The sequence below is a fragment of the Ooceraea biroi genome, chromosome 3, assembly GCF_003672135.1.
Source record: "Ooceraea biroi isolate clonal line C1 chromosome 3, Obir_v5.4, whole genome shotgun sequence".
Lineage (NCBI taxonomy): Eukaryota > Metazoa > Arthropoda > Insecta > Hymenoptera > Formicidae > Ooceraea > Ooceraea biroi.
This window is the reverse complement of record NC_039508.1, coordinates 1,040,899-1,056,892: the sequence shown is the minus strand read 5'-3', so window position 1 is coordinate 1,056,892 and position 15,994 is coordinate 1,040,899. Positions and strand designations below refer to the sequence as shown.

At 49.1% G+C, this 15,994-nt stretch overlaps 1 protein-coding gene across 3 annotated transcripts in view; it reads left to right on the top strand.

Annotated features, from left to right (window-relative positions):
- LOC105277415 overlaps positions 1-15,994 on the top strand; it is a 205,561-nt gene that overhangs the window by 132,645 nt on the left and 56,922 nt on the right. For all 3 annotated transcript variants that reach the window (XM_011335762.2, XM_011335761.2, XM_011335764.2), the window contains exon 2: positions 2,546-2,669. In XM_011335762.2, coding sequence (XP_011334064.1) covers positions 2,546-2,669 — 124 coding nt within the window. The remainder of the gene's footprint in view (positions 1-2,545; positions 2,670-15,994) is intronic.

Sequence of the window (15,994 nt, the reverse complement as noted above, 5' to 3'; positions counted from 1 at the left end):
GAATAGAATCGCCCGCGGTCGCACCAGGTGCCGGCCGTCCTCGAAAACAAGAATAATTACGCGATTTCGCGGTGGTGGCCGGCGGAAAAGACCGAGAAAAGGGGCGCGCAGAAGGGTGAAACGAGGAAAAGCTGACACCGGTCTCTCGCGGACGGTGGTGGCGGCGGCTGCGTGCTTTACGAGGACAAGCGGCTTAGCCCAGCCCGCGCCAACGGACATAATTCATCCGGCGTAACTCGGTGTCTCTCTCGTCTCCGTTACCGGCAACGCATTCCAACGCACTTTGCGCGAAATACGGAGAAATAGGAGGAGGTCTCCCTTTCCCTCCTTCCGACTCTCTGCCTGCCCTTATTTATGGTATCGTGCAACTGTACATTGAGATTCGGTCGCCGCGCAGCGCTCCGCGTTACGGAGAACAGCCTTTGCCAAGGCGCGGAAGCGTTACTGCATTATTTACGAGATAAAACCCACGGTTAGCGGGTGGACCGAAATCTGCGACCGGTCCTCGTCGGAGCTTATTCCTTTGCCAGTCGCGTGAATTCGGTCCCTCGGATTGTGCGTTTTCTGTGGTTACGGGGTAGGTGCGTAATAACGGTAACGGCGCGTTTAAAAGCGAGTTTCACGGTTAAAGTGCTATTTTATTGTGTGGTATTCCCTCGCCTGTTAAATTCGAGCGCAATTAGGAGATCAAATTCATGTTTCCTATGAGAACGCGACTTCAGTGTAGATTATATTCGCAGAGATCTATCTATTCGTGCGAATTAAATGTTGATCGAAGATCATGATTGCTGATTTCTCAATTTCAAATTTTTTAGTTTATCTTTTTCGTCAGACAGCTCGCTAATATTGCACATAGTTAGCAATTTGTACATACGTTAAAATATTTCTCAAGAAACTGATATTTTGTAAAAAAGGGGGAATCTAAAGGTAACCGTTAGATCGAATAAAAATATTCTTCACTCCCTCGTGCGGAGGCCTGGCAGAGGAGGCGTTTCTCCGTGAACAAATCGAATCCGGCGGCAAATTAGCGCCGGGCCGGGTTTGCGAATCCGTCTTGTTGTCACGAGAAATAATTGCCGCGAGCATTCCCGCGGACGATGGCGGAGGGCTGGGCTCCCACCTTTTCCCGCGGGGTTTATAATGCTGGGGACGGAGGCGCCCGCGGTTATTAGTTTAGGAAGCTGCAAAGTACCCCGAAACAAAGTCTCCTCTCTCTGTCTCCCCGCCGGGTAATCAATATACAAGCGGCGAGACCCCTGCCTGGTTTCACCTACCTCGGTTTAGCCTGAAACATCGTCGAGAGTCGGCCGCTCGTTCCGAGCTCGTCCGGAATAGCCGGCGGACGAGCAGTATCCTTAACTAATAAACCGTCCCCCATGCCCGCCCTCGTCCCTCGTGCTCCGTGTCTCTCGCAGGGAGACGCTCGACCAAATTGTAATACGCCTACCTCGTGTTTCTCCCTTCTGGAAGTGCGGCCCCTCAGCCTTGATCGCTTTTCATCACGGAGCCGATTACGTGCGCGCACGGGGCATCCTTGAACACCTTTTTTGCTGGCGATATCCTCGAATACCTTTCTTGCGAGCACCCTCGATTAATACGGTTTCGATTGGATAGACTGAGATTACTGAGCAAGTGGACGGTTCGAGAATGATTTAACCCCATTGGACACACGAGTTTTTAGTATTGTTTATTAATGTATCCACGAGAAAGGATTGACGGAAAGCAAATTCTGTTGAACGTAACGAAAACGTAATTGCAGTTTACAGACGCATACGATTTTTCTTTTGAATTGCATTCTTTTACTTGTGGAATTGACAACTGCGTTTATCGTGGCGTAGCATCTGATGCGCCTCGAATTTCACGGTAATTTTTGCAGATGTCTGGCGGCAGCATCTGCCTGGCGCGATTAAGTAGTTCAACCTGTAATTTGTTTCGCCGGCGGAGCGGCCGAATGCACGAAATTCACGCTTTAGATTGAAATGTAAAATTATCACGGTGCAGTGGATTTCCGATTGAGGAGATCCGAGCAAGAGTGGAATAAATCCATAATTCGTGAGCTGCATTCTACGCCCGAAGTACATAAAATGTTACAAATTATAGCCTTGCCCGCGACTCCCGCTCGAAACCTAATTTTATGCTCCGTATGCACTCTCGGTAGTTTCGCGATCTTTGGCTTGCCCCAACTAATTAAACTATTGCGGCGGTAGATAAGCAACGGATACACAACTATTATATAAAATCGACGAATTATTGCTCGCGAAGGAAACTCGTCGAGGAATTGCGAGCATTTCATGAATTATGAAGCGCGCGGTTGCCGGTTGCCGTGTTATTTGCACGAATAGTACGTATATTGTTGATAATAATGGAAATGCAGTCGTTGCAGTGCATCGTATGGAGAAGGCGCGACCGAGACGCGTTCGCTAAGCTTGGCAAACATTACGCAATTCACGTCGCGTACGCGTCATATTTTGTTTGCACGCCGTTAACCCGCGCGCAATACTACGAGAGAGTTAGAGAATAATTCTCCTCATTTCTCTAATTCCAGTCCAAGCAGTACGGCGCTGGGTTCGCTGGACCAACTGAAGGAGTATCTGACGACAGTGGGAACCTGCAAATGCGGTCTCGAATGCCCGCTCAGACCGGAACAGGTCTTCAACTTTGACCCCAAGGTGAGTACCAGTGAAAAGACACTTACGTTCAAATGTTCATTAAGTTTGAAAAACGCTCAATCCAAATAAAATTATTTATAATTAAATAAATACCTTCATTTAGATTCGTGATTCTGTTATACGAAAAAAGATCATAAAGCATGATTGCAGGAAAACATTTTAACTGACACTTAGGATGTAGACTTATCATGGTAACATGAGAAATTTCCGCGATCGTTTGCGTTATCGTCATTTATTCCACTTGCTCATTGCGAAATAACTTTGCGACATCTCTGTTTAGAAGATTTGAAAACTTCGAAGAAAAGGAAGATTCTCCAATTTAATGAGACCGAACGTATGTGCAAATTTCAAAGTAACCATCTCTTTCATTCGTGTAACATATTTCACATATCCTCTGAAAAGAAGAGTTTCTCGGACCTCAATTAGAATCGCTTCACGTTTCGGATTGAAAAGAACATTTTCAATCCGTGACAAATGAGTGTTTCGCCGCGACATTTCGCAATCGAGGCAGTACGAGGAGAAATCTTCTGGCGTCGCGACGACGATGAATCGATACGGAAGTACCGTGTAATCAGACAGATTGTTGCACGAGCAACATTTAGAGGCGATGCCGGTGGCGCGTTTATTCGGAACGTTTCATTACGTCTCATCCTTTTACGTTTGCACATATGCAAAGGAGAGTTATTCAACGACGTGTCGCGATGGTGAAAGTCCAATAGGACTGCATATTGCAGCGCGGCATTACGAGCGTGGGCATAATCGCGTTTAATCGCCGCCGGCAGTTAGGCACCGTTTATTTATTTATCGTGCGCCCGTAATTGGCCCGTGCGCACGATCCATGCGAAGCTCGTGATTTACCGGGAATAAAATATCGCCATTGTGCGTGCGAACGACGGCGTTTTCCCGAGGAGTGGGACGTCGCAATCTTAGCTTCTCTCGAATCGATTAGGTGGTAATAGTCGGTTTGAAACGAGACTGGAAAGAAATGATTTCTGGAGATCGGATGAATGAGACATGCGATGTATGGAGATTATTGCGATCAGAACATAACTGGGAAGACATTCCGTTTCGCTCGTAACGTCCGTGTGATTTAAGACTCGAATCCTTTAATACCGATATTATCTCCTCTTTGGGTTTTTAAATGGCCTTAAAATGCGAGTGTTGAAAACGTTGTGTCTCCCCGAGTATCGTTTGACAACGCGTTTATTACGTCATTCGTTTATGAGATACGTATCGAGAAGCTAATCACAGCTTTACGTGTCCGGTTGTGATCACGTTGAGATTTCTCTGTCGCATTTAACGTTTTATTACCTACTGGAGACTGGTTTCATACTTTCTCGAATCCACCGCGAATATTGGAGATATCGATGATAGTATCTAGAAATTTGCATAAATCTGTATTGGAACGAGAAATGCATTTACGACAATTTCCTTATAGGAGCATCAGATGCGTTTGTGGAATGAGGATTTTAAAGACACAGAAATATGTAAAATTGTTAAAACGACGGGGCAGACTTTATTATTTCTATTTAACTTGCCGTTACAACAAAGTAGGGAGAAATAGCGCTGTCTTATGCTCTGACAACAGCGTCTTATTAAGCGCTATCATTCCTTGGCGATCTTTGCTCTCCCGATTCGTCTAAGCATCGCTGCTCTCTCGTATTCCTCGCGTTCGGCGAAACGACGATGAATCACGTACGTGGAACCGTTCCGGAAAATCGTACTCTTCACAAAACATCGCCGCAGAACGAAACACAATCGAGCGTTTCGGCGCTATTTCTGCTGCGCTCGCCGCCGTAAATACGTAATTTTTCTTACTTCCGCTATTTAGATATTTATGGTGCACTCGCGAGAGTACGCGGCGGCACGTATCTCGGCTCGCGCCAACGATCTCGAAGAAATATCGCAATCGTGCGTGCCAACGATCGCGGCTTATTAAGAAATATCGCGCTCCGGGCACGTAACCATTGTTTCCCCGCCTCCCCGAAGTGAAATGTGTGCATGTGCGCGCACATGTGCACCATGCAGTTGCGAATAAGGGGTGGCCTGCCTGCGTTACGTTTACGGTGTGCAATATCTAAAAACGATGCTCGTTCAGCCTCGACATTTGCCTTTATCGTTGTACCATCGATGAGCCCGATCATCCTCGTTTTACGATCGATCATCGGTCACAGTCGCGCTTCCGTGATTCGCGGGGTTGATTGCGCGCACCGGTTCCTCGGGGCGAGGTCGAGGGGAGGAATAAAAGGCTATAATAAGCTTAATTTCGTGCCGGGCTTCCGCGCGTGAATTAAAGATTCAGGAAGGTACCGGACATTCGCCGTGCTCTCCCGTGGATGACGGAAGAAGACGACGTTGTAAGGAAGAAACAGAAAGAGGAAGAAGGGGAGAGAGAGGGAGAGAGAGAGAAGACGCTCATCAGTTTTGCTTAATTATTCCGGTAGCATGCGACGATATACGAGGAAAACGTATAATTATCTGTGCACCTGCTTGCTAACCACTCACTCAGTCGCTGCTGCTCGTCGTCCTATACCCGGTGCACCGTCGGTGCGTTAATACGTTCCCTAATTAAAGTTTATCATGTTTCACCGATCAGTGTAGAGACAGAGGGAGAGAAACCCAGGCCGTAGTAGATATCGTCGATCCGGTCCGTCGTGTTGACGACATAACGATCAACGTGCTAATAATTAATAATCATTTGCATATCTCTAACACCGCAACACGGATACGATACGTATCGCGTCGGGTTTATCGGACACGGCTTATGATTAGCGTTGACAAGTGCCGTCGTACGCGTCGCACACGAATCACGTGGATGATTCTTCCGGAGAAGGATAATTGCGATCATCGAGCAGCATTATCGCTGCTCGTATCCCGAGCAAAAAATATGGAAAACATAAATATGCATGCGCGCGCTTCTCGAGTACATGAAATCATCAAATAGGCAATCGCGAGATATTAATTCTTTCCGTACCGGTTTCGAGCATCACGAACTACTAAGTGCACGCAGAGAGAACGTGAGATTGGGGCCTAATAAATGCCAATAAAATGTTGCGCGAATTTTTCGAGACCAGCGTGCCACGTTCCCTTCGAAGGATAGAGATAATAACGATCGTGTCAGGATATCTTGGATGGATTCTCCTCCAAGATGCCTCGCGCCAGCAGAACGGGCTCTATCTTCCGGCACTCGTCGGCGAGCAGATGGTTGCAACGGCACTATCGCGTTGGTACAATGCAACAAACCCGGCTGGACAATACTGCTCCTCGAGTGCTCGTCCATCTCGCGCAAGAAAAGAGGAGTCTGGATGAGAGAGAGGTACACGTGGATCGTCGAGCGAAATCGGCACGGTGCCGGGACACTTGGCGCTGCATCTCGACCGCATCTCAAAGTACGTCTCGCTCGTTCGCGGCAGCCGGCCGTTCGAGTCGCAACACGCGGCGAACACGGCGACACGAGATTATTATGGTAATCGAGCAACATCGCTCATGGTCCCGTCATGGGCCTCCCACGCTACACGCGCTTTTTTGCCGAGGTGCCTTGGTGCACCAGATCCGACAGTTGGAACGACACTGCGCACTCGGGCGAATAATAAGTAGCTGCAGCTATAGTAGTGCAGATAACACTGCAGGGAAGATGCAGGTGCGAAATTTAATCAAGACGAAATTGTACCAAGAAAATTATCTTACTGATACTCACGAATAAATATTATTACAAATACATTCTTCGCTTTATTGCATCTCCTTGCTGCTTACTCCGATTTTATCTCCGGGAAAATAATGCGTTGTGTATTTCGATAAACAGTGATTATCGTTTGACCAATGTACGCTGATTACAAGGTTGAGCTTTCTGTTCGGAGTAACACGCAAAATTACCTGGGAAGATTCCATCGTGTCTCGGGTAAATGACATGGCGTTAATGAATAAATATACCCTCGACGTTGTCTCTTCCTCCGCGGTATGTACATACGTCTTATTATCGACAAAATATTACGGCAAGAGAGCAGACACGACACGTTCGACGCGGACCCGACGCAGGGCAGGTAGTGTCGGAACACGTCGCGATAATGGATCGGTCTCGCGATACGAGCCTCGATATAACGTCTTTCTCAGGCGACTCGCTCCTGGCGCATTTACGAGCAACTCGCACATACACACACACACGCTCGTGTACATGAGAGTATCTCCACCTGCATTAATCAGGCACCGTAACTATCGGGGCGATCTCTCACGGTCTATACCATCTGCCGGAGACAGCAGCCTTAACGTCTCTCTACGGATCTTTGATTTGGCACGATTCTTTATCGCCCCCGCGCTACCGTCGGCCAGCCAGCCTGGTTCCCTTCTTTTCTCTGCCTTTTCTCCCGATGCTCCTTTTGTAACTGCCGACGTTTCCGCCTATTGTTGCGTATACAACGGCGCGAAGAATCGCCGACGCGGGGAGCGATTCCTCCGGTTTCCCGTGGCCGTATCCTCCAAACGTGATCGCACGAATGAGCCATTCGTCGTGTCCGTGAACTCCGCGTGCAGGTTCAGCGGCACGTGGAAACGCGTCTTTGTGAAGAAGAAGGCATGTTAATCGCGAGATCGTCAGAGTGATACTTATCACGGTAAGATGACCTTCTGCCAACTCCGCGATTCTGATTCTAAGTGGCATCTAATCGCGCGTCGTTATGTCACGAAGAGAGAGATGACCGTGCAGCGATTCGGTGTTACGAGTGTCACAATTTTTGGCAATGTACCATGCTCTTTATCGTCTCCGGTGTAATGATATTTCGCCGCTTAGAAGTTACCGTAATGCGCTCGTCTGCCACGAGTCTCTGCTCTGCTCGCGGCTGTGCTTTCCGAGGCGTTGGTTTATGGAGTTGTCGCTATCCATTATCGCTTTCAGGAACGGCGGGATGACTCGGGTGTGTCTCTCGACGGATGTATTAGGCGAGCGCTTAAGCTCGCGCACGAGTTGCACCGTGACGTTAACAAAGGGTAAGCGAGGTACCCTTTTATTACACCGAGCTCGTCGCGCTTAAGCCCATGCGTAAAGTAATTTGCCTTAATGAATTTGCATCTTCTCTTTCTACCGCGCACCTCCGTGCTGTTTTCTCTCGGGTTCGCATTTTTGATTCACGATTAAACAGCAGTTAGCTCCGCTTGGGAAAAATCTCGATAAAAGCCCTGTTCACGCTTCTCGAACCGTTCACTGCGTCTCGTTCTCCTCTTTAACTAGATTCATTTTTCAGAGTCCTTATTCGTTAATCATCTAGCCGTATTACAAGAAATTTGAGACTTGATTTCATATTCTTCCGTAGAAACGTGCATGTATCTACGTTGAAGATTTAACGAGTCCTTATATTTACTGGACTGGATAAAAATTTCCCGGTGTTAAAACGGGAACAATAACAGTGGTATCTCGCGCGATGTAAATCTCTTTTACGATGAGATTCAACGCGGTCCATAAACTACGCGGAATTACGCGAACGCTTGCAACGTTGTATCCTCGACGGATATTAATTCCTCATCTTTTCAATTAGTTTCCTCCTCGATTTCCGACGCGCCCGCAAACATGCCGATTTCATGGCACAAAAGAGAGATTGCACCAGCAATGTACAAAGTATGAATTTCGCGGATAGGACGGCAGTGGAGGACCCGACAAAGATTGCACCCTACCAAAGATGTTCTTTGTAATCGACTTGGGCCATCGCCGGAGAAAACTTCGGTCTTACAAAGAAAGTAATCTCGCACGATGTCTCGGCTCGCACTCTGGCGAACCTCAAAGTTTCGTCGAGGAAAAGAAACGAGTCCAAGATCGTGGGCAGGACGGAATTTCGGGCTCCCTTTTGTAATTGCCAAACGGTCCGGGACCGAAAGGAAGGAAGGGCGAAATCGTGCCAAGCTGTGATCCTCCAGAGGAAGTCCGACACGCGCAACGTAATGCGCCAAAGAGCGTTCGTCCGGAATCTGCCGTTTTACTCCTCGTTCGTTTTATTCGCCTGCATCCTCCTAAGATTCATCCCTTATTTTCAGATTTCTCGGTCGCCAATCGAGAGAATAGGTGAGGCTCGTACAAGGCGACGTATATTCGATACGAGTACTTATCGTATATTCGATAAGTACTCGTTTGCTACCGTGTACAATACTTTATACCGCGAATTACCGCATCAATCGTGTCGTGTCGCGGCAGGCATGGTGACAGGTGCTTACCGAGCCTTTTGAAAACTGCGCCCGATTACATTCGCGATAACGAGCGCTTCGAATTTCCAAAGCGAAACGAGCTCCCCATCGTAGAGACGTATAAACGCGCGGAATGCAATTTTCTCCGCTATTTTGATTACCCGCGAGATATCGCGATCTCGCGCGTTCGTTGCAGTCGCGCTCGATGTGCAAAATTCGCGGATAGAGGTATAGGTATATATGTGAATATGGTACGTGTGTGTGTGTGTGTGTGTATATATAACATATATATATATATACACATATATGTATATATATAAGCCGCGCGCGGATATCGTGCACTCCCGATAATACCGAGGTAATTCGATTTCCTCAGAATTGCCGGGCTTGCTCCGCTCAAATTGAATTTCTATTAATAAAAACCGGGGTATCGGTCGCTTGTGTATTCTCTCCTCCTCTCTTATAACGTCCTCTCTTCCCTACGCTTCCTCCCTTTCCGTCTGCCGTAGCTCCGGACTTCTCTGTTTCACCTCCACCTTCTCGCGTTCTCCGCGCTCGCTTTCTCTCTTTCTCTCTCTCTTTCCTGCCCTGCTTCTCGTCTCTCGCTGCAATCCACCCTGCGTTCCTCCTTCCCTCCCCCGCCTCTCGCGCTCGTTCAATCTCCCTGTCTCCCTGCCAGTCTACCGCGACGTATAAATTTATTGCGCTCATTAAGTTGAAATATGGCATCGGGTACGTTCAAAGTTTATGAACGTTAATGCGACCGCGGTGAATAAGACCGCGCGCGCGGCTCGTTGCTCACGCGATGTAAAACGCCGCGGCCAGCGAAAGAAAATGCAACTTGACAGCGCGACTCGCAACGATTCGAGGGATAATATCGTGCCTGATGCCCGCGGTGTATCCGTTACCGTCGATTACGATCGAGATACCGGTCGTTGCTCACTGGACGATCGATGGCACTTTGTCTATGACGAATATCCCGCGACCGCGTCTGCGTCAGCAGATAGAGCGACGTTGCATCGCGAAATCTTGAAATGGTATTTACATCTCGTTTGTTACCTCTGACGCGATGTTTCCGATTTGTAACAGTTCGGCGATGCTGCGATGGTCCACAATGTGTCTTTCTAAAAATTTCATCTCGTAATCTTACACGATGCGAGAAATTGAATTGAATTTATTCTCTGGTGTTCCCGAAGAAGTGAGTTAAAGCGCTGTTACGATCGGGCGTGTAATTTGTGTGCCCGAAGTAATTCGGCTTCCCGACGCCAGCTGCTTCCGAGCCATTGAACAGTCGAAATTCGGCGCGAAGCGATTCGATTTGTCGCTCGACGCGCGCGTTTATCGCCAAGTACTACAGCACGAGCAGCCGGACAACGTGGAAACATTTTCACGGCTCGTCGCGTCGAAGTATCCCGTCCTCCAGGAATCGTCGATCGTCGCAGCCGAATCCTGCGGATCAAAGACCGCGGTATCCTTAATATGATTCTCGTGTCGCGCCGGCCGGCCGGCAAGACGAGGCGCGAATGACGGAAAGTGAGCGAGCACGCGAGAGGGATGACTAGAATGGCTACACACCCCTTGGTCGTAGGAGAGCCCGCATTGCAGCGAGCAGCGGAGGACTAAGAGGGAGGAAAGGGGGGCACCGCCGGGGACACTTGAGGTGAATGTTTTGCGAATGGTCGGTAGATGTCTGGTTTGCTCGAGGCTGATATCGACCTGGGTCTCGAGTCTGGAGCCGCCGCCTTCGACCCCCTCTCTACCGTTCACCACCACCGGGACGGCTGGTTTCCACCACCAGCGGCGGATACACCTCTCGCGGCGCGCCGCTCAAAGTTCACGTCCGTTTCATATGTCTCACCTCGTCCCATCACGGATTCCAGCTTCTCGTCTCGCTCCCGCGGGAGCCTCGGGCGACCCGCTCTTTGCCTTCTCCTTCCGCGTCTCCCGGTCGCCACCCAACATCCCTCTTGCTCTTCCCCACTTTCAGGTCTCTTCGTCTTTCTCGCCCTGGTTCCTCCTCATTCTCTCTTTCCCACGGCTCGTCGATCCTTCGCGCTCTGTTTTGTTTGGTCCTGTCTATCCCACGGGCTTCTCCCTCGCGGAGTCCCGGGACTCGGGTCTCTTCACCCCTTTCCCGGCGAGAACGCGCCCTCCTCCACCCCTCGCTTTGTCTTCGTCTCGCGCGCGCCTCGTTGCCTCCTTCCTCCTGCAAATTCGTCTCCCGCGACGGAGGGCGGAAGATCGTTCACCCCACCTGTCTCGATTCGCCGTTTCTACGCCCCTCAACCCCGGATTCCGACAACGGTCTCGCGTTCAATCCACTCGCCCGTCCGCTCGACGGCGATACGAGTTCCACACCGATAGAGTTTTCGGTGGAGAGGGTGGGAAAGAGCGGTCGCGCCGCGCCGCGACGCTCGGCGTCGGACATACTCGCACGCATCTCTTGGCAAATCCTCGCGACGTCCCCCGAGGGGAAATACCGGAGAGATGGGACGGGTCAAGCTTTTAGGATAAATCGACCGAGAGCAACGGAGCGGAAGTAGTGACCGCGCCCGCTGTCCTCCGCGTTGATTAGTGGATATTTAACGCGTCGCCCAGACGTGAACCGAGATTACTTCCTGCGTCTTGCTTCGTAGTTATGACAGCGGACGGGCATGTGAAATTACACTCGTACCACGTATTCACTCAAGGGATGACAGAGTGCTCCGGTACCACAGGGATTGTCATATCGTCGAGATATTTTGTCATGAATATTCAACTACGAATGTCATATTTTTATATATATTCTCTGCTAAAGTCTCTGCTAACTTTATGGTGCACAAAATAGATTATCTCTCTTTACTCTTGATATTATATATCCAAGTTTTTTCGATAATCTAGATTAAACTTCACGAGACAATACTTTTCTTATTGCATTCCTTACAAGAAATTTTTACAATGGGTTTTGATGTCGAAGAGATAAATTTTGGCGAATTGTGTAACCATCTCTTTTTGCGCAGTACAGGTATCATTATCTCAGGAATAATACTTCGTCGAATAGCCCGTCTTCGATGATTAAACAGTGACGCCTGACCACGTCAATTTTCTTAATGACCGCCTCGGCGCGTTGTTAACTTCACGTCGTCCCTTCTGTGATAAAAGGAGGGTCTTGGCTAATTAAAAGTAACGAGAGCAGAAGTAACGCGTCCGAGATTATTACGTCGCGGCTGAACATGCGGCTTACTTAAGTCGCTTCGCGCTTTCTCTCTCCCTATCTCTTTCTCCGGCTATCCTCTCCTTTCTCCCCTCTCTGTCTCTGTCTCTCCCTTTGCAAAGGCAACTTCGTTAGGATGCGATTCAATTTTGGTCGGGCGGCGGTTTCCTCCCCGGCAGCCTCGCGTGAGAATCACGATTCGGTCGGATTGTCCGTAATCTCTGGTCCGTACAGAACCGTCCCTTACGGTCGACAGGTACGTTGGCTCACCTGCAGCCAACGGACTGGCGGAGAACGCGAGACGGCGGTGGATGACCAGGGGTGAGGCGGGGAACGAGAGAGGGCGGAACGGGACGGAACGAGATGGAACGAGATAGGGCGGAAAGGTACTAGCGCTGGCTATAGGAGACTGCTAAATCCTGGCCGTGGCCCCGGCTTGTCCGTGTAATTTATGACGAGCGAGTCCGCGAGAGGAACCGAGCGCGTCGTGGAAGGACGCAGATAGAAGCAGTAACAGTCTGCTTCCTCCTGTGAAATATAATTCCCGCGCACATTCACGGTTGGATAATCCAACGTTCGTTTTGCATGAAAACTTATTACGCTCCCGGTAACGTAAGCGCTCGCGCCGCCGCCGCCACCGCTCGCGACCGGCCTCGAGACTCATTGTCGCTCGCTCATTCTCTTCTCCTCTCCTCAGCGTCCGGCATGACAAGAGCAATTACACTTTTAAATTACGTTACACGATATTAAGCCCTTTCCTTCCCCCGTTCGTACATTCGTTCGTTCGTTCGTTCATTCGTTCGTTCGTTTGTTCCTGTGTTCGTTTTTTTCCGCGTTCCTTCCTGGCCACCCGACTCATCCTCCGTCTGTCCTCTTCCACCTCCGTGCTTTCCTGAATTTTTCCGGATACTTCGCCAACTCGACTCGGCTATCGTTTTTCTCTTCTTCCTTTTTTTTCTATTATCTTCGTCCGTATTCCTCGTTCAGGCTCTCCGATTTCGTATCCCGTTTCATGAAATATCAAAAATTCATGAAGCATAAAGATTTGCGACATTAAGCCATGGTCAGCGATAAAAATGTGACGTTCATGTGTAACGTTGCAGATGCCGTAAATTTTTACGAAGTGAGATGCTACTATGTAGCAGTGATCAGTCTCTCGCTTACTGACATTCTCTCTCGCATTCCCTTCAAAAAGTTTACCCTCCTGTCATCGTTAATTGTCCGTCCTATATCGCGTCGAGTGATGAATATAATTGCGCCGGGTTAATTACATTATACGATATTAAATTCTTACTTTAACTTTCATTAATGTTCTCCCTGTCCTCTGTTCTCGTCAGTCTCGTTCTTCTTGCTTGCCGTTGTTCCCAATACGTCCGGTATCCGTTCTCTCATTGTCTGTTTCACTTTTACCATTTCGTGCTGCCTTGCTAAAACTCTGTTGCGTTCAAACTATATTCATTCTTCCGCCTTCATTTCCCTATTCTAATTTTCCCTCCTTTCATTTGTATCCGTTTTTCCATTTCGCGCAGCTCTTCGCTCTCTCGTGGCTGTCCTCTTCAGCGTCGAGTCTGACAAGAGCAATTACACTTTTAAATTACGTTACGCGGTATTAAGCCCTTTCTTTCGTCGTCTTTTTTATACCTCGCTGGCCACTGTGCCCGCTTCATTTTCATTTCCTTTTTCGCCATTTTGCCGCTCTTCTCGGACTCTCCCTTGCTCTTTCCTTCTTTCTCTACCTCCTCCTCCATTTCACTCTCCATTTTTTCACGGTTCTTGTCGTTCTTCGGGTTTTTATAATCTGTCGTGAAATAATTACCGAGCGTCCGTGCCACACCGCCACCTAAATATTCTCCCTTCAGCAGCTCGTTCTCTCTTGGAATCTCCCACGTTCGTATAATTTTCTTCAGATTCTCGTTCTCGTTTATTTCACCTGCGATACTTGTCTCCCCTTTATTTTTGACGAAAGAGAAGAAAAAAAGGCGCGATCTCGCTAAGACGATCGCAGACAGTGTGACCGCGAACTGCGCGCTGTATTCAATTTTCCACCCTCGCACGTCGCTTTTGTCCGATCGACGTCGCTTTTCCGCTCTTTACCTTCGGCACCGGCTGGTTGTGCTCATTGTATTCAATTTTCTTCCCCCTTCCGGCTTTTCTTCTCGCTCCGTCGTTTCCTACGTGGCACCCTTCCGCCGCTGCCGTCACCGCTGCCTGTACACTCACCGCGGGAATAATAATTACCTTTTCACCACCAACGCGAGGCCGAAGAGTGGAGGTGGGTCGTTTTAATTATTTTATCGCGTGACCGGCAACCGCGACCTCTGTCCCTCCTTCCCCGTCTCTGTCTCTCCTCGCCGACCTGTCCTTCGTGATATCGGACACGATGGGACGCGCGACGTGACTGACGTTTCATTAATATCGTCGTATTGGCTCGGGTGTCGCGATGCTTACATTAATTTCAGCGTTCACGACGTGGAAGAACTCGCTCTATTAAATTAAGTAGGTAAGCGTGCGAGCGCGCGTTGCGCCGGCGATTATCGATCTATATGAGGGAAACGATTAATTTTATTTCGCTAACGTGGACACGCGATCTCTATTGGCTGGCTTTTCGAACACGGCTTTATATCCTTTCGGTTAACTCGTTTGTTTTACGTTAAATTAATTTTTCGGGCCGGCCAATTTCAATCTTTTCACCGATCAAACGTACGATGCTAATTCAAATATTACCTCGATTGTAACTCTTTCGACTCAATCGGGAAAATTCAACTGGTCATTTATCATTTTGCTGCTTGCCCCTGGGGTACCTACCTATTCTCCCGGGCGCAGATTGTCCCGGGGCACCACGATTCGTGAATTCCTGTAATGGGAATCTTACTTCTGGCGCAAATTTTCCGACGGCGGCGGCGCCACGCGGTAATCCAACCAGAGGCGGTGCCGTTTTCTTTGACGGTTGGCTTCTAATAAATCAGGCAGAGACCGGGGCGGATATGCGCGAGTGCGCGGGGGTGGCGCGGTCCGGGGGTGGCGCGCGCGCGACGGGTTATTCGTTGGTTCGTTCCGCCGGTATTTCCGCCAGCTATTCAATTTGCGGGCGTTTCGCGCCGGGGCTCGTCCCGGACAAATGATTTCACGCTGGGTCTGCACCCCTTCCTCCCTCACTCCGCCTACCGCGGCTCGTAGATGTCGCGCACACAGGGATATCCAGTCGACGAGTGCTCTCCCCATTCCACCCTTCCTCCCGGGGAGAAAGAGATATCTCCCCGTCTAACTTGGAACAGCCGCGGTGTGACGCGAGCGGATCAACCCCGCTTCGCGCATTCTGATCGATATACATCTCGCTCCACCGGATCTCGCGGACTTTGATTAAAAAATTCATTTCCTCGCTGCGACAACCCGACGCCTCGCCTGTGCCAAATAGTTCCACCCTTCGCTCTCGTGATGTTTTGTATCGGCTATTACGATCGAAATGTTCACTGCAGATCAATTGGTCATTAAAATATTATATATTATATTTCGATGATGAACCTGAACATCCGGTTGAATGTAATCGTCATAGTGTGATAATAACGCTTGCTTGCTTGTGTATCATTAATCGCGATTGCCTTTTCTGATTCATGCTGCACTATTAGAACATTATTTACGGCATTATTGTGAGACAAGAAACGCACAGGTTTCGATTTCCTGTTTTCTCTCATTGTCAGTTCAGTCAGAGTGGACCGACCGAGCTTTCCGAGTGGATATTATAAGAGACGTAATCCGGAACTGGTTCGCAACGAGTTATCGTATCTCAGGGGGGAGAAAGCACCGTGAGCATTGTGAGCCGGAGCGGAGCCGCGCGAAGATCGCGTCGAATAAAAAGCGGAGAGAAGGAACAGGGAACGGAAGATCGTACATCCTCCGTTCGTCCGCCTGTTCGTTTCCCCGTTCGTTCGTTCGTTCATACTCTTTTTTGTCTTTTTTGCTCGCCGCG